Source organism: Engystomops pustulosus, chromosome 4, assembly GCF_040894005.1.
Source record: "Engystomops pustulosus chromosome 4, aEngPut4.maternal, whole genome shotgun sequence".
NCBI lineage: Eukaryota > Metazoa > Chordata > Amphibia > Anura > Leptodactylidae > Engystomops > Engystomops pustulosus.
In genome coordinates, this window is record NC_092414.1 from 77,632,392 (window position 1) to 77,656,006 (window position 23,615).

Consider the following 23,615-nt stretch of genomic DNA (forward strand, 5'->3'; position numbering starts at 1 on the left):
CTCTCTCCTGCACCCGGCCGCATGTTAGCCCTGGTTAGGGCCTTGGTGAGCACACTTTCATGTGCAAGAGGCCTTAGGATTTCTATATTGGATTTTCTTATGCACACGTCATGTCCTTTGGTTATTTATAGCGCATATATATAGCAGGTTACATCATGCTTTTCCGTTATTTATAGCGGAAATATATTACAGCTCATGTCACCAGTAGAAATAATGGAAACTATGCAAGATGCTATAAATAATAAAGACCTCCCATATTATGGTTATGTTACTCTATTGTATAATGGAAGTATGTAGGAAGCTCAAATAATGTACTGTATATAGTATGTTCAAGTATACATTTTATATCATGGAAATAAGAAGCCGAAACGAAGAAGATCACCTCTTAGTGTGCCTAATGTGTTGTGCTCTTAGCCTGAGTCAATGATCATGTATATCAGTAATGTAACTAATGCATCGGTAAAATATACTAGTCTGCAAGGCAGAACATTCTGCACTCTGTCTGGTTTGCATGTTCGATAAAGGCTGTTTCTTCCTAATTAAAAACATTTTTACATTTATCTGATGTCATGTCTTTCAGGACAGGAAAAATTCCAGTTAATGATGAAGAGCAGACAAATGTACCTTATATTTATGCAATTGGAGATGTGCTGGAAGGCAAATTAGAACTAACCCCAGTAGCTATCCAGGCCGGACGCTTATTGGCCAGAAGACTTTATGGATCTTCAGAATTAAAGGTCAGTAATGTCAGTCACATGCATGACTAGATATGTAACTTCTAATTTCTGCATTGCCACAGTCACAGTGCCTGGATCCATAAGTAAGTGTTCCCAGTTTATCATGCTTGATTTTGATAGTAGATTTTCTTTAAGGGGTGAAGATCATTTAAGCGTAACTAAACATTAAAAAGAAAATTCCGGTATATCAGAAATTAATAATGCAGGTGATAATAGTAAAATGTTTTAATAAACTGTTTCTGCTCATCCATCTGCAATGAGCAGTGTATCTGAAAGCCTTCACAGCTCTGTATACCTCAATCAGGCATAGTTAAATTGCTTTCCATACCTAGAATATTCCTACATAGAATATTTCCTTTGATGATTTAACTTGCTGAAGACATAATTCTATGTAAAGACAGTTTATAAAGCATCAAGTTATTAAAAACTTTATCAGGTCCCTTTATCTCTAAACTATCAGTGGTGTACAGAAATAAACCCAATTTACAAAAACTGCTTAAATAAGGAAGAAAGGCATGGGAAAAAGTACACAGGAACAGATTTCTTTCATAAAGTATATTACAAAGTTTACTATGATTATACTATCATACAGTATTGTATGATAGTATAAACACAGTTATAGGCTACATTCAAATTAACGTGTGCCCGCTGTACTGTAGCACGGCGGGCACACAGCGGCACTGGGGAGAGGAGGAGTGGGTGAGCATAGAAGAACATTGCACACGGTGCTTCATTCTGGAGAATGACATGTCCTATCTTTCTCCCGTCTACGGAACGGTACGGTGCCGCATGTGTGCGTCGTGCGCCCATTGCCATGTATGGGGGATGTATATACGTCATATATACGTCCCCCATACCTGTGTGGGTGTGAATGTAGCCATAGACAAATCTATCATTGGTGAGAATTCCTATAGGGAAGCAGAATTTTGAATCTTCTCATTAGCTAGGCTCAGAAAAACTAAAATGTTCAATTAAATAGGTTCCTTGTTTATAAGTTAAGCTATCCACATGTTATTGTATGCAAGTAGTTATAATGTAATTGTCACTCGGTATTAATTTATTCATTTAATCTCCTGTGCAGTGTGATTACATAAATGTTCCAACAACAGTATTTACTCCTCTGGAATATGGGGCCTGTGGTTTATCAGAAGAAAATGCCATTTTGAACTATGGAGAGAAAAATATAGAGGTAAGAAACATTTTCTGGTCTATTGTCAATGAGTTAGGTTTATTAAGGGCAAGTAGAGCAGGGAAGCTGTAAAATCAGATATCAGCACTTGCTTTTGAGTGAACTGAATATTTATTGGAGGTACCTACTCCACAGGTCTCTTCCATATAAAGGGAAAATATGGAAATGGAGCCTAAAGATCTTACCTGAGTTTTACTTGTTCACAAAAAATTATTTCTTTATATAGTATCGGTATTGCATTTATCATTTTGTTTGCAGTAGAAAAAAAAGAGAAAATCTTCACCCACTCATCACATGTATTCTGCACAGTTTACTTTGGCTTTACATTGTATTTTGTTAGCATTGTCTAAAGTTCATGAATGTATTTTGCAGGTTTACCACAGTTATTTCTGGCCTCTGGAATGGACTGTTCCAGCAAGAGACAACAACAAGTGTTATGCAAAAGTCATCTGTAACATAAACGACAATGTAAGCGAAAATATAATCAGCTTAAAGGGATATTTCATTACATTTACTAATAAAAGTAGGAAAGTGAATGGGCATCCATTAAAAGAAGGCAACTCTCAATATATATGAACATTCTCCAGTTTCAGAGGAGGCAGATTTGAAAAAAAAAAAACAATACTGGAGAAGTGAATGTATTCAGTAGAAACGCAACAGCGGCTTCATAAAGCAAGTAATTGTGGGAGATGCATGTTTAGGTTCAAGTTATACCAACCACTTATTATGGCTTTAGTTAAATGGCTATTATGTGGATATTTATTTAGTAGTCACAGACTCTACTCTCTGGAATAGGATTTTTTACAGGGAGTTGATCAGCAGTTATGACTATGCAGACTGCAGATAGTGTTAGGTATGGTTTCCAGAGATCTATGTAATCATGCCTTTATATATATTGTTATTCGCAGCAGGAGTGTGAAAAATCGATTAATATTCCAGGATGGTAGCTGGACTTGGAGCACTGGGAAAGTGGCTTCGTGCTGTTGTGCTTTGACATCTCTGCATTGAGCTAATCCACAGTTACCTATCTGCCCGGCATGACTACTGTTGCTAGCTTCTGGATAAATATAACAACAGGCGCTCAGAACCAAGGGGAGGCAATAAGGAGTAGTTGAATGCACAGCATAGATCTCACAGCACAGCATTTTGAAAAGACTCCCCCAGTGCTCAAAGTTATGGAAAATATTTCCATTTTTCACTCTTATTTAAACTTTTTAATATAATTAAAAACATTTTCACTAGACTTATTTAAATATCCATTTAGTGTGGCCAGAATTATACTACATTGCTACTTTGTAACTGTATTTTTATACGTTAATTACCTAAAAAATGGTATGCAAATTTATCAACCTCAAAAGTTGTGTTTTGATCAGGACTTGTAACATTACTTTTTATAAAAGCCCTTGAAATAATAATGACCACATTCATTTAATAAAAAAAAAAGATTTATAGTAATAAAATGAAATCAATACTAATGTACTGGAACGATAGGACTATCAAGAAAGGGAAAAGCAAATATTGAGTTTTATTTTTAAAGTTTCTTGCTCAGGTTTGCCTGGGGGACTGCTGTTTTTTCGAGAAATTGCAGTTCATACTTGCTGTAACCCCAGATGTAATAGATCAAAACTCTTCATCTTGTATAATATTCCAAGTAGACAAAAAAGCCCAAGGCAGAGTAGTATACAAGAGACTGTCAGCAATGAGAAAGATAGGGGGGAAGTGAAAACTGATGGTATATAATTGTCTTTAGGTAAAACTGAATTCAGTATTAACAGTAAGACTAACACTTCTTCATAAACTGCTGCTCAAGCTGGAGAAATATTGTGCAACCTAAGAGAATAAGAACTAGTCATTCTTAGAAGATACAAATCTATCTATTTTTCTATATCTCTATCTATCTATATATCTATTTATCTATCTATATCTCTATCTATTTATCTATCTATCCATCCATCTATCTATCTCATATCTATCTATCTATCTATCTATTTATCTATCTAATATTTATTTAGGAAAGTCCACTGGGGCAGATTTACTTAACCGGTCCATTCGCGAACCAGCGGCGGGTTCTCTGACGCTGATTCGTGTCTTCCGCCGATTCACTAAGGTAGTTCCCCTGATGTCCACTAAGTGTCACTGCTGCACTGAATTCCGTTGGAGTTCACTGAAGTTCACCAAGCCAGGCCGGGTGCAGGTAAGCGCGTGTCAAGCGACAAAATATGGCGGTTTCTCCGAATACGACGGGTTTTCCGACGGCCACGACCCCAATTTCCGCCGCGTACATGCCAGCGCCGATGCGGCACAATCCGATCCCGGGGCAATTCAGGGAAAATCGACGCAAAACGGTAAAATTCGTGTAACCCTTAATAAATGACCCCCACTGTGTACCTTATAAAATTGGGTGAAATGCCACAATAGTCCAATTATTAGGTTTAGTGTGAACATTCTATGAAAACATAATGAAATTCAGCTAGTCATTAGAGACCAGGCTCCATGAAAGAAGCCTAGTGAGTGTACCACTCCTGACACATGGAAACTGTCAGAACTTGCCTTGATCTAGATAAGAGTCCATGTTGAGTAATTTTGTGCTTTCCACTCTGTATATTTCAGCAGTTGGACAGCTCAGTAAGAGATTGCATATTTTACTACAGCAGATGGGATCAATCCCAACAATACTTGTGCATCTCCTGCTCTTAGTAGAAGCACATATATCCCCATTAATGTAAAAATCTTGTGTAACATTGAAGCAATTAACACAGTCTGTAGGTGGTTCATTACTTATTAAGGCATCCCTTCTTTGTGTCCTGGCTTGTGACATTACTTTCATTCTGTCTACTCCTGATGAAGACTAAATTATGTTCTGATAATTGTAAGCTCCTATTTCTGTAAGCACTAAAATGCTTTTCCGGTAACTGGCGACAAAGTACATAAATATGGTTGGCCACTGACCATCGGATTTCATCAGTACATGCCTTGGTGTTTTATGATAACTAGTAATTATTGCTTTCTCCCTGACCTGACACATCACATGCATTAAAATAATATAGAACTATGACTTTCCACTGCTATTAAACTGGGTTTGCATTTTCCTAAAGTACAGGCATGCTAAGACTTAATAAAGTCTGTTCCCTAGTAATAGAGTCTGTAAAACGCACAGGGATGTGGATAATAAAATGACCCATCTATCATTGTCCCTACCAGCCTCCAGTTTAGTGTCACATCAGATATCTAGAGTATGAATTTCACAGTTAAATCAGTAAAAAAAGAAATGAAATTACCAATCTCCTTGGAAGGTGGCTGTCACCTTGCGACACTCACCTGTGTTGTGCTGCCTATGGTAATGTGACAGGCTATAATCATAAAAATGATGAATCGAATGCAGAAGAACAGCATCAATTCTACTAACGTGACTCGTGAAGGCTGTTGACCCTCATAAAACATGCTGACTTATGTGCTGCATGTCCGTGGTAGTGATTGCCTTACAGATTGGAAGCTTTGCACATACTGACTGTTCCTCAGTGATCAAGAACCTTCAGTACAAAGTGGTAATAATTGTCACCCTTAGAACTAATTGAGGTTTTGGGAGAAAATGCTGACATTTCACTTTTATTCCCTGGAGAAATAATTCCTCTGTAATGACATTGATGAATAGATCTGCTCAAAGCAACATAATATAATTTTTCAATTTTTTTTTACATTTCTGACCAGCTCCTCCCTATTAAGAGATGTTAAGACATTAATTGTTAATGTGCTTATTCATTATTCAAAACTGTCATTAATGCTGGGTTCACACATTGATTTACCATTGTAGTTGTGTCAAAGAATCTAAGAACTACAAGGCTTGTTAAATTGCAGTACTGTCCAACATTTCAATAGCTTTCAGCTAAATTGTCATTGTCTTACAGTGTGGGTGGGGGGCAGATATCTTGGGACCCTGTACAAGATCTGTGTAAGGGTTTAATCGATTATCATACTTAACTCCGTAATTGCCCTTTTTTAAGCTACTTTGGCTGATAAGAAGGGGTCCTGTATGAGGGAACCCTTCTATGATCTCCATATGGCGGTCCACCTATATGTGAACAGCTTTTAAAGGGGTTTTCCAACAAACATAAGTTGGGCCCCACAGGGTAGGGCCTAACTTTCAGATCACGAGGGGACCGGTGGAGTCCCTCGTTACTCTGTCGGACCCCTCGTCGCTCCGTCAGAGTAATGGTGCAGATGGCCATGCATGACCGTTCTGCTCCATTAATCTCTATGGAGCTGACGGAAATTGCCGAGCACCATGCTCACCGATCTCCGTCAGCTCCATAGAGATTAATGGAGCAGAACGGAGTGACGAGGGGTTCGATGGAGGTGCGTGGGACCCAATCAGACCCATTGTTTTCATGATCTGTAGGGGTCTCATCACTGAGACCCCCACCGATTAGCAAGTTAGGCTCTATCCCGTATATACCCATATAACTACTGGTGTTCTTGGATAATGAATGGATTAAGAATCTATGGCGGTAGAGGGGTTAGTATGAACATCTCTAGTGCTAAAGTGGTAAAGGTCTCTGGACCCTTTAACAGCTGAACAGGCTGCATAAACAATATATCCAAAACTGGGCTTACTGCTGAAATGCATAGTACAAGTGTGCTAGACATCACAGCAATTAGGCTTGTAATTATTACATTTTCTTATTATTAAAAAACAGCAACAATTAAAAATTGTGTGAACCCAGCCCAAAGGTGTTTGGAGCCAGAAGTACACAGTTCTGCCTATAGCATAGTGAGTGGAAGCTAAGCTGCAGTAACTCAGCATTATTCAGTATCTGTGTATTTACAACCTAATTTACCTTTCCATTACTAGTATCTTTGATATGATTTTTTGGGATATCCGGATCTGACATTGATTTGCTATCTTTGGGTTACATAACCAATCCTTAAAAATTTTATTTTTTTAATTTATTACACCAGGAAAGAGTGGTGGGTTTCCATGTCCTTGGCCCTAATGCTGGAGAAATTACACAAGGATTTGCAGTTGCCATAAAATGTGGTCTCACCAAAGAGCAACTGGACAGTACAATAGGAATCCATCCAGTATGTGCTGAGGTAAGTGCTAGCGATATAATATCACATACTATTGCTTGATATGGATATTTATGATCACGACTCATTATTGGATGTCAGTATGCATGTCACATAACAGTAGCCCGCAATGAAGACAGAGCTGGAAATAGAACTGCAGAGCATGTTCTTTTCTAAGACAAGTAGGACAAACCTTAGAAATTATAGCAGGTTCTTGTCTCATTAGAAGTCAGTAAAAAGTCTGCGCTTCAAAAAAATTAAATTGCTTCTATATTATAAAATGTATCCAACTTCAGAAAAATTAATACTGTTGGATTTATTGAAGACTTAAAAGTTTACACTTCTTCAAGGTTGGAACTGGCATCTAATGGGCCTGTTGCCTCAATCCTCTACAGATGCTAAAGTAAAGATCTCTTCTCCAACAATAGAAATGAAAGCTGGTAAGGGAATGAGGTCTAATATATTCAGCCTTCTTGAATGTCAGGTCATGTTATGATGAAACTAAAACATTGCCATAATAGTATTCTCAATCTGAACAAGAGATTTTTATTTATGGTCTGGGGATCAGAAGGGGAACCATGTTCCGGACCAAAATATAGAGGGATTCAATTAATGCTGGTAGCTAGGGATGAGAGTGGAACCATACTGGGCACCTGGAAATATAGAGGTGGCTGTGCTGAGTACCAGGAGGGTCCAAGCCAAGAACTAAAATTCAGAGGAATACCATTCTGGGGACCAGGAATAAAAGAAGGAACCATGCTGGAAACCAGGAGGGGTGCACAATACCTAATGGACTTATGTGGATAGATACTTTATTTGCTTGATATGTAACAAGCTTGTTTTAATAAATGAATTGGTTACCATCTTTGTTTTGACACAGAAGTACATATCAGTTGTTTAGATATTGAAAGCTGTCATGCGCCTCATGTGGACACTTACATAAAAACACATCAAATAGGCTTAGTGGACAAACCGAATATTGTGCTTGTCAAAGCAGCGCATTGATGCCCCCACAAAAGGCGTCTTTGATACAGTTAATTAAGTCCTTTGAACAACCTCGGGCTGACAAATTGAAATTTTTCTTTATTATTCTGTTACAATTATTCTCTACATAGTGAATACATTTCAGCATGACACATTGCAGTATTGCATTGATAGATGGAGACATGACTGTGCTTGAGACCCCTGATCTAGTGATGGATATGATCCCCAACAGACTTCAGACATTTATGAGCTTATCTGAAACTAGATTATAAATGTCAATTGTGGCATATGTATATTCAGTCCTATGTCGTATGTGTGTATTGTCCACTAGAAGCAATATTATATAAAAGAATGTAAAAAAGAAATCCGTAAGAAAAGCCACTGCGTTTATCACTACATTTACAACAAATTGTTAATGTGAATGAAATTTCCTGAAGCCTTAACACCTAGACAGCTATACTGAGCTTCCAGCATCATAGTGATTTTTTATGCTGTGAGTAGCAGAAGTGGACTTATTATACTGTGTAGGATTGCGGTAGCTCTTAGGGCGCATTCACATTAACGTGTTCTCCCCCAGGCGTGATGGAGAGGAGGAGGGATGAACGGTGCTAACCCGTCCCCTCTCCATAGGAAATAGCGTGGCACAGCCATAGACATGGGGAAAAATGGATCTTTTCCCCATGTACGGTGCGGTACAGTGCCACATGTGTGCCACTGCCGTGTCCCCATAGTCTATGAGGATGTATATCCATCCACAAACTTGCAGCAAGATATATATACGTCTCCACAACGGTCGCCTGACTGAGGCCTTATACAGATTCTTTGAGTACTGTTAAAATGTGGAGCGTCAAGCAATGGGACCATTACAAAGACCTAATACAACCAGTTGAATAGAGACTTCAGGTAGAAATACATCTATTGTAGCGTAGAGATTTTCATTTGTGTAAGATACATTTCAATAATTGTCATTCATCTCTGGTAGCTGAGAAAGGACGCAGGGTGCAGTTTCCCACAATCATAAAATATATCTGCCTTTGATTGCAAACACAGGATTATCCTGAAATGTTCGGCTTTATGCTCATTGCTGCTTTTAGGAATAATCATAGTTCCTTGCTGGGAAAAAAAATCAGAGACGTATTCTAAATAGCAACATAATCTTTTCTTTCAGATATTCACCACCCTAAGCGTGACAAAGCGGTCTGGAGGAAGCATTGTGCAGGCTGGATGCTGAGGGTAAACCCAGCTGTTTGTTACTGTTGCCTTTGTCTCCGAAAGTAAGAGAGTTAAACTGTTAAAGCCAGAAGACAATACAGAAGGAAAGGAACAAGGAATATCCACACTGACGAAGAAGAAGACGCTCATTAGCTTTGACAATGGCAGCAAACAATACAGCTAGATGACTGGAAATAAACTACTGCAGGGCACTCTCAGGGCTTTTGTGACGTCACTACCCAAAGCCAAATTCGGTGGGCTGTGACTGAAGAACTGCAGTCTTGGTTTATAGGGAATAAGTCCCTACATTTTCTGTGAAAGAAGGACTCTTTATAGACAGTACATATAGTAATATTTTGCTAAACTAGTAAAGCGTACAGCTTTACCAATTACAGATGCTTTTTTGCTTTGGCACCCCCCTCCTTATAAAAACATGCACACAAAGAATCAGTGTGTAGTATCAGAATGTAGTAAGTGTAAACTTCCAACATCATGCGTTATAAAATGTCCATTGAAATCAATGTTATATTTATAAAATGCACTAACATGCTGGATCCTCCTCAGAAATATTTGCTCTTTGTAGCTCCAGCTAATATATATATAATTCCCATATGCTCTCTATATTTAAGAATGCCCTTATAGGGTATAAGTACATTAAAGTGGACTTGTCACCAGGAATGTCATTTTTAGCTGGTGACAGGAAATTATTCAGAATGCTGACAAAAGCATATTTCAAATAAGCCTAACATAGACTATTGCAACCTAACTTTATTTCACATTACCAGTCATGTGCATTGAGCAGGCAGGGAAGGGAGGGGAATAGTATGGAGTAGAGGAAGAATGCATGCAGAGATTGAGACACAGGCACACAAAGGCTGCAGCTGTACCTCAGGTACTCACCACATGCTGCTGGCCGGGAGCAAGGTAATTTAAAATAAAGCTTTATAAAGTACTGAAATGATTCAGAATGCTGACAAAGGCATTTGTACAATCAGCATAGCATATAATAGAAGCTGTAACCAGCTAAAAATGACATTCCTGGTGAAATGTATGCTTTAAAGGCAGACAGTAGTATGTTTATTATCCAAATTTTTACTTTAAGTTTAAGTTTCCTTTAACTTTTTCAATAGGAAATATTGTTGTAAATAGCAAAACAATTTTGTCTGAAGATGACAGATTGTATCAAAGAATCACCAATATAGGTCTCTCCTATCTAATGAAAAATGATTAGATTACACTACAATTGTAATTTACATTACATTGAAATGCAATGTAGGAATGACAAATACTTTTGTATAGTTCTGTGTGGTAAATTACCTCTTCTACTGAAGCATATAAGGGACATTTGTGAAACCTGATATATTGTGCATAGTCATAGTGCATTTCATCAGAGATTTGCTTCAATTTTATCCTGGCAGCATTATGTACACTTTACATAAGCATTCATTTTAGGTTAAGTTCTCATTTTAATTAAACTTGTCAACATAAAAATGTGCTTTAATCTGCTGGTAGCTTGTATTAATAGGAGTTGCTCTACTTGGGAGATTGATAGTTGTCTGTGCAAACAGATATAACTGTCTGTTACTGTACTACTACTGGACTACTACTACTTATATCAATCTGTTCAGCTCCTCCTGCTCTATAACATACTTCCAGCAGATGAGACTGCATATTTATAGGTTCACTGTAAACATTGTTCTTTTATATGTCAGCTTTATACTTCTAAACTGTGAAACGGTCATTGGGAATTATTTATTGAGTGATTTATCATAATTTATCAAATTAATTAAAGGAAAAAAATCTAAGAAACTAACGGAGTCTTCGGAACAAATCCAATAATCCATAACTGACATTAAGATTTAGTTTTGAAATAAGAAACATTATTTCATAGGCTTGCTATGAATTAAAGAACATTTGTACACAGCTTACTATTATTGTTATTGTAACTAACTCTATATATGAGTTTCATCTAGTTTATCATAGGATGAAATGTTACTGGATGAAATGTTACTTAGTCGCTGTAAAATTGGGCAGATAATAACATTTTGTATGTATTTAACAATGTCTTTATTAACATGTGAATATACAACTCTATTTTATTAAACTGTAATCTTGTTTAGAAAATAGTGTTGAATAAAATAGGACTTTTGCTAAACATTACCGGTAAGCACTCAAATTTATTGGGCTGAATGACAAAGCACAATGTAAATGAGATGCAGAATTCCTCAAGTTCTAAAATCATTTTGGCTAATACACTGCAAAAGAGCACACCAAGGACATGCTTTCCATTTCAGTTAAGCCACTCGTACAGTGCTATTTGCTTGTAGCTGGTTTATTCTTGCAGTTAAAGGTTTTTGCTCTACACGCCAAGGGCATCAGAGAAGAAAGAACTAGATGTGTTAAATACTATCCAGCAACATAATCGTCTACTATATATATTCAGTAATAACCATTGGTACAAGTAATTTCCCAGGTTATGATATCCATAGCTATCACCAGTGCATTGTTTAAAATTCATTGAGAAATGCATAAAAAAATCCTGAGATGTCCTACAGTAACAGACTGTAGTACTCACTCACTGTATAGATCTACTGCCAAATATTATGCAAAGTATAGAAAATCATGGAGAGAATAATAATAAAGTTAGGTTCCCCTTCATATAAATGTTACCAAAGTATATGTAAGTATAATCTATATCACAGGTTATACGTCTTTGGTAATGCAACATTTTCTGATAGTGGTCCTGAGTTTATCTCCGTATCATGCTCAGGAGATGCATTCATAATACTGATAATTGGAAATTGTAGGAAAATTGTGAGAAATTGTGTGCTGAGCACATTCAATGAAGATATATATTAAAGTGGCTGTGCCAGTTTTCTGTCCAGTGAGGTATTGCACTTAGTTATGTAACACAATGAGCATGCTCAGTGTGTTATAGCTGGGTCCTGCCTGGATGCAGGGCCGACTCCTGGATTACATCGCGCAGCCCTGGGGCCGCCACCAGAGCAGCGGATTTCCCCGGTAAGCGCCGCTAGGGGGTCCGATTCACATCAGAAGCCCCTTACGCTCTGAAGGGGTTAACTGTCGGGAACAGGTGTTAGAGGCGGGTGTCAGTTGTATTATACAGCTGACACTCGCAGCTTCTGACAGCAAGCCTGTTTAGGAGCCCAAAGCTGGAAGTAATAGTACGTCTCGTGTCGGCAAGTCACTGCTGACTATGACGTACTACTACGTCAAATGTTGGAAAGGGGTAAAAGACTCCCAGCTATCAAGGCAACCAATGAAGTCATAAGTGCACTGATTTGACATCCAAGGTGACGACACCCATATACAGCACTGGTTGTGCCATGGTCGGGTTCAACTGCAGCACATAAAAGGTTTACTATCGGGAATGGTGCCAGCACCAACCATGGCAGTTACCAGTAGGTGCCAGTGTGATCCCTCTCCATACGTGACAGTAAGCCCTCTCCATTCACGACCCCCAGGCGCATATATTTGTGATGAGCGGTCATGAAGGGGTGAAGGTTACCACCCGTTTGGCTAGACTTAGCTTATTTACATATAGATTTCCAAGGGCTATATCTTGCGAACAGATATTTAACCATCAAATTGATCAGAGGCTTCACAGAAATAGAACACACTATTTTTGCATTTTACACTTGGTGACAGTGTACTGTACTTGTACTGTAATACTGGATATTTACAATTTTGCCTAAATGCAGCCATTGCAAAGTACATTGATATTTGGTATTAGCCATATGCAAAATTTATTAAAACTATCTTTCATTCCCTGTTCCAAGTGAAGGACTAACGCTGCAATTTCCAAATAGCCTATAAAGCTTTATTCGTGATAGAAACACATAATCTCTGTCTTCTCCCTCCTGCATTATTAACTTTTATCCTGGGAATAAATTTCAGACCCCTCCAATATATTTATATGCAAAATGATTTTATAGAGCATGCTTGTGGATGATAAAATAGTTCATTAACAAGCTCTGCTGATATCGGCAACCATGTCCATCTTACAGAGCAAATTCATTACATTCCAGTTTAGTTTAACCACTGAACTGCCACCTTCTATATAGTAATATACACTCTGTTCATGAGAATATTATCATATCTAACATATATTTAAAGCTTGTCATTTTTTGCTTCAAAAGTCCTGTACTTGTGCGTATACAACATGACCACACAGATTATTAGTATATTGACAAAGACTCCTATTGAGCTAGTGCAGACAGGAATCATGAATAACAAATCGAAAGAGAAAATATATTACATTATGTAACTTTTTGTTTTGCAAAGAAAAAATACTATTATAGAAAAAGCAAACCATCTTTAATCCCATCCTGACTTCATCATGTTTAAGTGACAGTGGCAATAAGTATGACAGTTTGAAATGCCCTATATTTATGGTCTGACTATGACCGTTCAATCACTTGATTCCTGGATGAAGAGGAGTTGTTTGTCAGTGTGTCTAAAAGCCTGTGTCCTCTATCGGACCTGACTAGTTAACCTGTTAAAGAGAGATCAGTCCTGCACCCTCTTCAGTTACTGGTATGCTGCTAATGATAACGCCAATTGCCCTGCAATGCCCATATTCGCCTACTATTAAAGGGTTGTTCTCAGTTCAGCAAATTGATGTTATTGTTTGCATGATGAAAAATTAGACATTTTTCCAATATACTTTCTATATCAATTCCTCTCGGTTTTATAGATCTCTGCTTGCTGTCATTCTATAGAAAGCTTCTATGTTCCTTCCAGTGGCCAGAAATCTGACCATGGTCACACAGGTGCACGGCTCGTTATATCATAGAGAGTAACCAGAGCTGTGTGATATAACAAGCCGTGCACCTGTGTGACCATGGTCAGATTTCTGGCCACTGGAAATAAACATTAAACATTTCTATAGAAAGACAGCAAGCAGAGGTCTAGAAAACTGTGAGGAATTAATGCATAAAGTATATTGGTCATTTTTATAACTTTTCATTATTCAAACAATAATATTTATTTGCTGAAATGGTAATACCCCTTTAACATTCTCTTGAACAGTTGCTCACCTCAGAATCTGAACCAATGGTATCTGAACCAGAAACTTTTAAGCCAGTGATGGCGAACCTATGGCACCGGTGCCAGAGGTGGCACTCAGAGCCCTTTCTGTGGGCACTCAGGCCATCGCCCAAGGACAGAGTTCACCAAACAGGACCAAATCCATTAAATCTTCCTGCAGTGCTAGGCAACTTATGAGATGCTGCGCTCAGCACTATTTTACAGCGACACTTCATTGAACTTCATTCATTTGAACTGCTTGAAAAGTGAGAAGGTGTTAAAAGAAGTGCATTATCTTTGGAGGTCCTCCTGCTGGACCCACCATTCTTCCTAAACAGAGACACCTTGGAGAGAAGCTACAATGATGGTCTGAATTTGCCCACCTTCTTTCAACTGTATTGGTGGAATCAGGGGGCCGATACAATTAAAGAAGTGGAAGAACAGGTAGCAATAAGTTACTGCTTAAAATGGCACATTGGCACATCAGGGTAAATAAGTGTGTTTTGGTTGTAGTTTGGGCACTCGGTCTCTAAAAGGTTCGCCATCACTGTTTTAAGCTATTATCACAGCATTCCAGCCTGAGAATGTATGGGACAAACAGCAACCATGTTCCCCTAATGTGGACATGAATTAACCTCTTGGGGACTGCACATAGTACATTTATATGTCCTGGAGAAATTAAGACTGTATACACAAGGCTAAACCCTCTTCATATAGGGCAGGTGTCTGCTATATTATACAACAGAAACCTGCTGCAATTGTTGGCAACAATATTGGCAGTTTACCTGTCAGGTCCCATGGTCAAAGATAACCATTTCACCTAAATATGGGCTTCACAAGTCTGCCGCCATATTGTTGTCAATCAGCACCCCTCCCCATGATGGCTCACTGATTAGTTGCCATGACAGCTGGCAGCCTATGGGAGACTCCTATGGCTGCTAATTGACACTCTCTATCACAATATCACAACCTGCTGTATATTCACAATATACTGCAATGCAATAGTATTGCAGTATGTTGCATGAGTGAATAGACCCCACCTAGGAATCAAACACCACATGGGGGCCTAAAAAAGTAATAAATAGAAAATGAATTCTTTTGAAAAATATTTTAAAAATTGTAAAAATTCTAATCAGTCCCCTTTCCCTAGACCACATTTAAAAATGAATAGACAAATCATAAAACATGTTGGGCATAAAAAAATGCCCGATCTATCAAAATGTAAAAATAATTATCATATACGAAACGTGTAACGAAAACATTCGGAATCTCTAAACTGCAGCTTTTTTACCATTTTATAGCCCATACTAATTTAAATAAAGTTGATATGAAGGTCAAACAGATGTCAAATTTCTATCAATGGAAACATTATCTCGTTCCACAAAAAAATAAACAGAAACATTATAAGCATCTCCAAATACAAAAGAGCATTAGAATATGGTGATGCAAAGCCAATTTTATGTGGAATATTTTTTAAATAGTTAAGGCCGCTGATACTGTTCCTAATACAACAAAAAAGAATAGAATGAAGAAAAAAAAATAAAACAAATAGTAATAGAGCTTACCTGAACAATAGCTATAAAGGCTTTAGTTTATTGCTCAAAAAGACATATACAGACATTTTAAAACAATTAAATAATCAGGGGTGGACTAAAAGGACTTGACAACACCTCATCCATCTGGCCAACACACAAGGGATCTAAAGCCTGCAACTGAATGCCTAGGTAGTAACTGTCAAATGTAGACCAAAAAGACAAAAAAAAAAAGTAAAATATACGAACCATAAATATAATATATAATAAATATAGAAAAATAGAAAATGTATAAAGCCAGGTTGCATGAATTGGCATATGTCAATCAGAGGGGAACACAAAAGCACTCACAGCCTGCATATTGCTATGAGGCTTGCTAAGGGGCAATGTGTGGGTGTCACACGTCCCTTAATGATGTAATCCAGACCTATAGTATGAGACAACTCTGCCATGTCATAAAGATTACCCCACAAAAATGTTCCTTTCCAATGCCGATGGTTCATTATCACAGATGGATACATATGTTGTATATAACTGTGTGCAGAAAGTGAGTGGTAAAACTGTACGTACTATACTAATATAACTTATAGATAGAAGGCAAGTAATGAGTAAGTAATTAGGTTGAGGATGTGACACCGCCACTTTGGTGAAATTCTCATGCATAGTTAATGATTTACTTACTTTCTCTAGACTGCCCATTTTCTATACTGGTACAGTCCACCAGACATGGGTCTATACAATAGACATGGTATGGGTTAAACTAAATAAATTTGGTTGGTAGAAATGTTTTAATAAAGTTGTGTTTCATAAACGAACAGACATCTCAATTCTCTGGAGCTTGCAGCATCCATTCATCAGCCATGTCAGTCAGAGCATCTGCAGAGGTGACCATGGAGAATTGGAATTCAATTAACTGAAAAGTATTTGTGATGTCTCCCATATGAAATATGCATGGCCATGTTTAATTCAGATCAATGCAAGGAAAGACTCTAAGTTTAAGCCACAATTAGGTGCATTCAATAGTGAAAGAATTAACCATTTTATGTTCTTCTTGAAGATCTAAAATATCTGGAAGTTCAGATAATTATTTTGTATCTACATCATAATCAGTGAAAATGTAATAATCTAACAAAAATATTTTTGTCCAAACCTTGTAGTTATATCGTAACAACATGACATTTTTAGCTTTGATTAATCATTTTGTAATATCATTATAGCAGTCAGATCGCTGTTTAGTATTTAGTTGCGTGCACCATGTAGCACTCCCTCTACCGTTAGTTTCAGGGAACCAGCAGTTAATGTTTAACCCCTTATCACCGACACTAGTTTTCAGCTTAATGACCAGACTCGAGTTTTAGAATCTGACATGTGTCACAATAATTGGTTATAACTTCGGAACGCTTTAACATATCCAGGTGATTTTTATTGCTTTCTCGCGACACATTGTACTTCATGTTGTAAAATTGTGATAAGTTTTGCATATCCTTCTGAAAAAAAATGAAAATTTGGCAAAAGTCTGGAAAAATTCTCCATTTTCAAAGTTTGAAATGTTCTTTCCAGGCAGATAGTTAGACTGCCCAAAAAGCCAGATAACTAACATTTCCGGAATGTCAGCTTTATGTTGGAATAATATTTTATGCGTCCTCTCATTTTTCTAGGATGTTATGAGGCTTTGAACTTTAGGTGCAATTTTCTTCTCACTTTCATGAAAATCACCCAAACTCACATTTTGAGGGATAACTCAGCTTTCAAGTGACGTTAAAAGGCCTAAATACAGGCCTACTTAAGAACACCCGACTTACAGATGACCCCTAGTTACAAACGGACCTCTGGATATTGGTAATTTACTGTAGTTTAGTCCTAGTCTACAATGACCAGCTGTAACAGTTATAAAAGGTTTCTACAATTAAACTTCATTGTTAATCCTGGTTCTTATGACAACCCAACATTTTTAAAATACAATTGTCACAGAAACCAAAAAAATTCTGGTTGGGGTTACAATTATAAAATATACAGTTCCGACTTACATACAAACTCAACTTAAGAACAAACCTACAGACCCTATCTTGTACGTACCCCGGGGACTGCCTGTAGTAGTAAAACCCCATAAATGACCCCACTATAGAAACTACACCACTCAACGAATGTAAAAATGCAAATGCAAACAGAATAGAAGTGAGATTTAAAATTTTTTGAATTTTTTGTAAAATATATTCATTTAGGCCCAAACTGACAGTTTCATAATGAATAAAATGATGAAATGCTCTGCAAAGTTTGGTGCCCAATTGTTCCCGAATGTAATTATACCCCATATGTGGTGGTGACTGCTGTATGGGCAAATGGGCAAGCATATAATGAGAGCAGTGACACTCAGAGCAGATTAGTATTGTCACATTGTATAGACTATAACATTTTATATTTTTTGGTAATGTGAACATATGAGGGCTTATTATTTCGGGGGTGAGATACCATGTATAGATATTTCATTTGGGGGGTCTATAGCTTATTCATGAGATTTTATTAACTATTTCAAAGGGTACACAAACAAAATCATTAATTTATCTTTTGGATTTTTAGCACTTTTTTTTACCTTTTCAACATAATATAAAAATTATATTTTATCTTTATTTTACGGTGATACTTCATTTATATAGTTTTTCTTATCTTTGCTCAATTTTACTAAGCAAAACCAATATTGGAGAAAACCTAATTTTATTATCAACAACTTTTCAGGGGCATAAATTCTGTATTTTTCTGGTTGAGATCTGGCTCAGGGCTTATTTTTTGCTTAAAGAATTGCTATTTACAGTTGTATCATATTAGGGCACATAATTTTTTAAAATAACTTTTTAGAACATTTTTTTGTGAAGGCATTTAATGAAAAATTGTATATTTGACATTTGAGACATAAGCACCTTGTGATCAGTTCATCAGTGATTTGGTTCATGTACCTTCGGATGTGCATGTATAAAGCTTGAAGCAGAGCTATTGAAGTGGCATTCAAGAAAACAACGTTAGCACCAGATGGTTAAATTGAATCAATATGTGGTTTTCATGTTCAGATTATTTGATGCTGTCTTAGAAGTCAAACAGTTATTAGCCTCTTCATGACTGCCATATTGCAATATACATCCTATTTGTTATTAACAAAAATCCAGCACTTCACAGATTCCAACCTGTCTCTATCAGTACTGATTACAATTTCGGATCCAAAAGTAAATCTTCTGACTATCTTTGGATTCTTCTCATGAATAGCTCCTCTTGTCTGCACGATGCAGTGCTCTCTGGCTCCTGCCCCCCCCCTCCTGTGTTAAAAGACCAGCTCAGACACAGGTACTTCCTGCTGGCAAGCAGTAGTGTGCAGAGACTTACCATACAAGCTTCAGGAAAGATAAGGTCTTTATCCAGCCCTTTACCCTGATAATCTAAGCACACTGTCAGCACACAGAATTTCATAGCACAGTGTATGGTTAGAGAGTCCCTGCCCACTCTCTGTAATTTTACACTGATCATCATTGTGTGATAGGAGCTAAAACAGTAATAGAACTGAGTAAAATTGTGAAGTAAAGGGGTAAAACTAATTATCTTATTTGTGTAAACATAACTAGGGGATTAACAACTGAGAACTTTCTTTCACAGGCAAACCCCTTTAAAGGCAATTTAGTGTTTGTCACTCCTGGGAGCACACTTGCGGCCTGACATCAGCTTTTGGGGATGCTCATAATACTGTGACTTGATCCTCTAGATATAGTAAATAATAATGGGAGATTACTTCCTATAGTCTATGTTTTAGAACTGTGTGAAAGACATCTTGGGGCTACATGCATCTTTATGTTCTGTGCCCTTATAGAGTCTTGGATAGAATTTTAAAGTGCAACACCTTTTATTGGGAATGTAAGTTAGAATAACTGTATATATCTTCCCAGGGAGAAATTTATATTTAGTTTGAAAACTTTCCATGGAGGTTCAGTAGCCTAATGGAAATTCACAGTGGCCTTTAAAATGTTCCACTTGGCAGATATGGTGCAGTAACATAGAGATTTCACAGTGTGGCCATGCAAGAAATGTAGTCTCTCTGGCATTAGCATTCAGTAAACACAATCCTGCACAGAGAAGATGTTGTTTACTGCTCCGCACAGAACATCTCATATTCTCATAAAAGCTTGTACTCAACCGCTCTAGGTTCTGGCTGTGCTATCTCTGACTATCCCTGCAACAATATTTTATGTACATAAAAATCTGGTGGAAAATTTTCCATAGTTCCCTAAATAAAGATTACATATCTTGTAAAAATGCCACCCATGTCGCCCTATTAAACTTCATAGCCTGAAAAAATGGTTTAGTTCATGGGTTGTCTATATTCTTTACCAAATACCAGGAGGACTGGTTCAGGAAATGTACTGGTCCATTGGTGCTCTGTAATAATATGCTTAAGCTATGAACACATTTATATTGTAAACATGTTTCTCTCCCTCAAAGAACCTTTTAATTTACTTTTGCTGCTTCCAAACAGGAATAGAAGGTCTTGATACATATTTACCAAATATCTGTGTGCTCTAAATCATAAATAATTCAGTGAGAGACTCCTAAAATCAGATACTTCTAATTACAATTCATTGCAGTATTACATTTATTGGAGTGTCTGTGTGAATGTGCAAGGAATTGGAAAGCAGGATGCAGCCTCACATAGTAAGTAACTTTACCGGAATTTTATAAAAATTTCATCAATAGGCGGATAATGTAAACTTAGTGGAGTGTTGTCTCAATGACACACATAAGGCAATGGTCACCTTTAAATGTTCATACAGATATATATGTATCTCAGCCTGGATTTCCACAATCCCTATACAGATAAATGGGACAGTCACAGAACTTTCTCCAGTTAATCTGATGCATGCAAGTATACCTGAATAAAACTCTGAAATGTCGAAGGTTGATACATACAGTTGAGAAACTGGAATGGTTCTGGTAATTTGCCTTGTTAGTTTCTATATTGTAAGTGCATTTTAAGAATTGTCAAGCATAGCAGACCCTCAGTGACAGTCAGTGAAAGAGACAGTCAGAGGCAGATCGACAGAGACAATCAGAGACACTTAGATACAGAAGTGGTCAGAGACAGTTGGAGACAGAGACAGTCGGAAACAGTTGGAGACAGACAGAGACAGTCAGTCACAGAGAGAGAGAGACACAGAGACAGCCAAAGAGAGACAGAGAGAAAAATAGATACATATAAAATTATTTTTGTAAACTCATTCTATTTCGTTACAGCTAAGAGTAGTTATTTACTATCCCTGGCAAAGCTGTTACATCATCTCAAGTGTCTCACCCCCATTCACCCATCTTTGTCTAAAGTCAAGTCTTCTTTGAAGACCTCCTTAACATACCTACTGACCAGGGCAGACTTTTATGTCAAAGGTGATGAAAGAGCTATGCAAGCTGTTTAGAACTGCCCATTTAGGAACCTTTGTGTATCATCCCTAGACAGAAGGGTTAGTGGAGCGCTTCAACAAAACTCTAAAACATATGCTTATAAAAGTGGTAGAAAAAGATGCTCATGATTGGGATTACCTGTTGCCATATCTGATGATCTCTATCGGAGAAATTACACAAGCGTCTACATGTTTTTCCCCTTTTGAATTGGTCTATGGTAGACACACAAGGGGGTTGCTTGATATAGCCAAAGAAATATGGTAAACAGAGGCTACCCCATATAGAAGAAGAAGAAGACCGTATTGCAACAGTCATGCCAGTTTAAAGAACATCTGCAAAAAGCACAAGAGAACCAAAGCAGAATTCACAATCGTTCTATTAGATTCAGAAAATTAAACCCAGGGGATAGAGTCCTTTTTTGGTGCCCTTGGTGGAGAGTAAGTTGAGAAGTGGCAAGGCCCATATGAAATTGTGGGAAAAATAGGGCTGTCTCTACATGGTGCTTAATTAGATGTGTAACTAATGTCTGTTTCTCTGCAGGAACTCTTTTGCCTCTTGTTGTTCGGGGCGCTGACGGGGTCTCACTTATACAAACTGAAGAGACTGGTGGTGACAAATCACCCACCTCTGCATTTGAGGTCACCAAGGCTTCCCTTTGGATCCAGGGCTTGATCCAGTTTACACGGTAGACTTGAAATGGTTTTCTTCTTCCAGGTTGCTGCACTTTTTAGTTTCTACAATTTTATATAGAGCTTGACACTTTTCTGTAAACTTAATCTACTGTTGGCACCAAAATAATGACTCTATCTCCTGGGTTTAAATCTCTGATTCTAGCAGTATGATTGTAAATTCAGCTTTGGGCAGAATTCGGCATGACTGTTGCAAAATGGTTGCCGTCTTCTTCTTTTTCTGTATGGGATAGCCTCTGTTTCTTATGGTAGATATCAGACATCAGATATGACAACAGGGAATCCCAATCACAACCATCTATGTTAAAGCGCTCCACTAACCCATTTGTCTGGGGATGATACACAGAGGTCCGTATATGGGCATTTCTAAAAAGCTTGCATAGATCTTTCATCACTTTTGATATTAAAGGTTTACCCTGGTTTGTGAAAAGATATAGAATAATTCACAGTCAATACTCTTTGACACAGTATTACGCAAGGGTACCGCCTCAGGATAGAGAGTAGCATAATCTAAGACAACCAGGATATATATTGGTGACCTCTAGCTGACTTGACTATTGGAACCACCAAATCCATATTAATCCTTTCAAAAAGTACTTCAATGATGGGTAGTGGAACCAATACAGAAATGTCGGGTTCGGGCATGTACCTGACATGAAGGACAGGCGCACAGTAGTTCTTCACTTCCTTATACATGAATGATAAAACCTTTGGAGAAAACTCTCTTGTGTGTTTTCTGACCCTAGGTTTCCCCTAAGTACATGATTAGTGGCCATATCAAGTAATATACAGCAGTATGGCTTAAGTATGAGAATCTGCACTACAATTTTACCATCACTTTTTGTAACTCGATACAAGAGGTCGTTATTCATGAGCATTAGCAGCAGTGGGATTGGGTTATCATCTTCCTCCCCAGCTGGGACCTGTAATGGATAAGTGTCACACTCATCTTGCATTTCTGGTTTTCTTAGAACAATGGGAAATCACATCCCAAAAACACATTGCGCATGAGGTTTTTCACAATACCCACTTGATAAATAACAGGTCCAATCATAGTCTCTAATTTATCACTGGCCATGGGGTAGCTCTTGGTATCCCAATGGCAAAGTACACTCATATGAATAAAGTCCCCAGATATCAAGCTGGCATGCACCAAAGTCAACAGGCTACCGGAATCAGGCAAAACCTAGACAGGATATACATTCACCACAATATTGACCTGAGGCTCAGTCTATAGTCCCAGTGCCGCAGCACATACAGGCTATGCAAACAACCACTGATGTCAATCATACTCCGGGTGAGAGGACAATGGGTAGGGATATGTCCCCGCTCATAGCATCTCCAGCACTGTACCAGCCCTGGTTTCTCCAGCAGAGAGTCCCTTTTGGGGCTAGTGGACTGCTTAGGAGACACCTCCATCTTTTGCCCATGAGACACTTCTAAAGCTCTTTTCCCTTTATTTGTGCTCTTCCCCCACCTTCATTTTGTGGGACAGTTTTACGGGAAGATGACCTCCATCTGGTGTTCCAGGGGGGTGATAGAGCTGTTGGGAAATTACAGAGTTCAGTCTCAGTTGCTAGCACCCTTTTCATCAGGCTGACAAGTTGGTTGGCATCTTTGGGATCTCCATGTCCAACGCAGTGCTGCTGAAAAACCTCACCTCGGCTTATACAATAAAAAAAATAAACTTACATACTCACCTTCCGGGACCCGCAGTGCTTGGGTG

The 23,615-nt window shown here is 37.9% G+C and overlaps 1 protein-coding gene across 1 annotated transcript in view; it reads left to right on the forward strand.

The window, feature by feature from the left end:
• TXNRD1 (thioredoxin reductase 1) overlaps window positions 1–11,349 on the forward strand; it is a 45,641-nt gene extending 34,292 nt beyond the window's left edge. Inside the window, exons 13-17 of the mRNA XM_072146437.1 lie at window positions 581–737; window positions 1,819–1,926; window positions 2,299–2,394; window positions 6,883–7,017; window positions 9,146–11,349. Coding sequence (XP_072002538.1) covers window positions 581–737; window positions 1,819–1,926; window positions 2,299–2,394; window positions 6,883–7,017; window positions 9,146–9,208 — 559 coding nt within the window. The 3' untranslated portion in view covers window positions 9,209–11,349. The remainder of the gene's footprint in view (window positions 1–580; window positions 738–1,818; window positions 1,927–2,298; window positions 2,395–6,882; window positions 7,018–9,145) is intronic.
• Window positions 11,350–23,615: the final 12,266 nt, after the last annotated feature.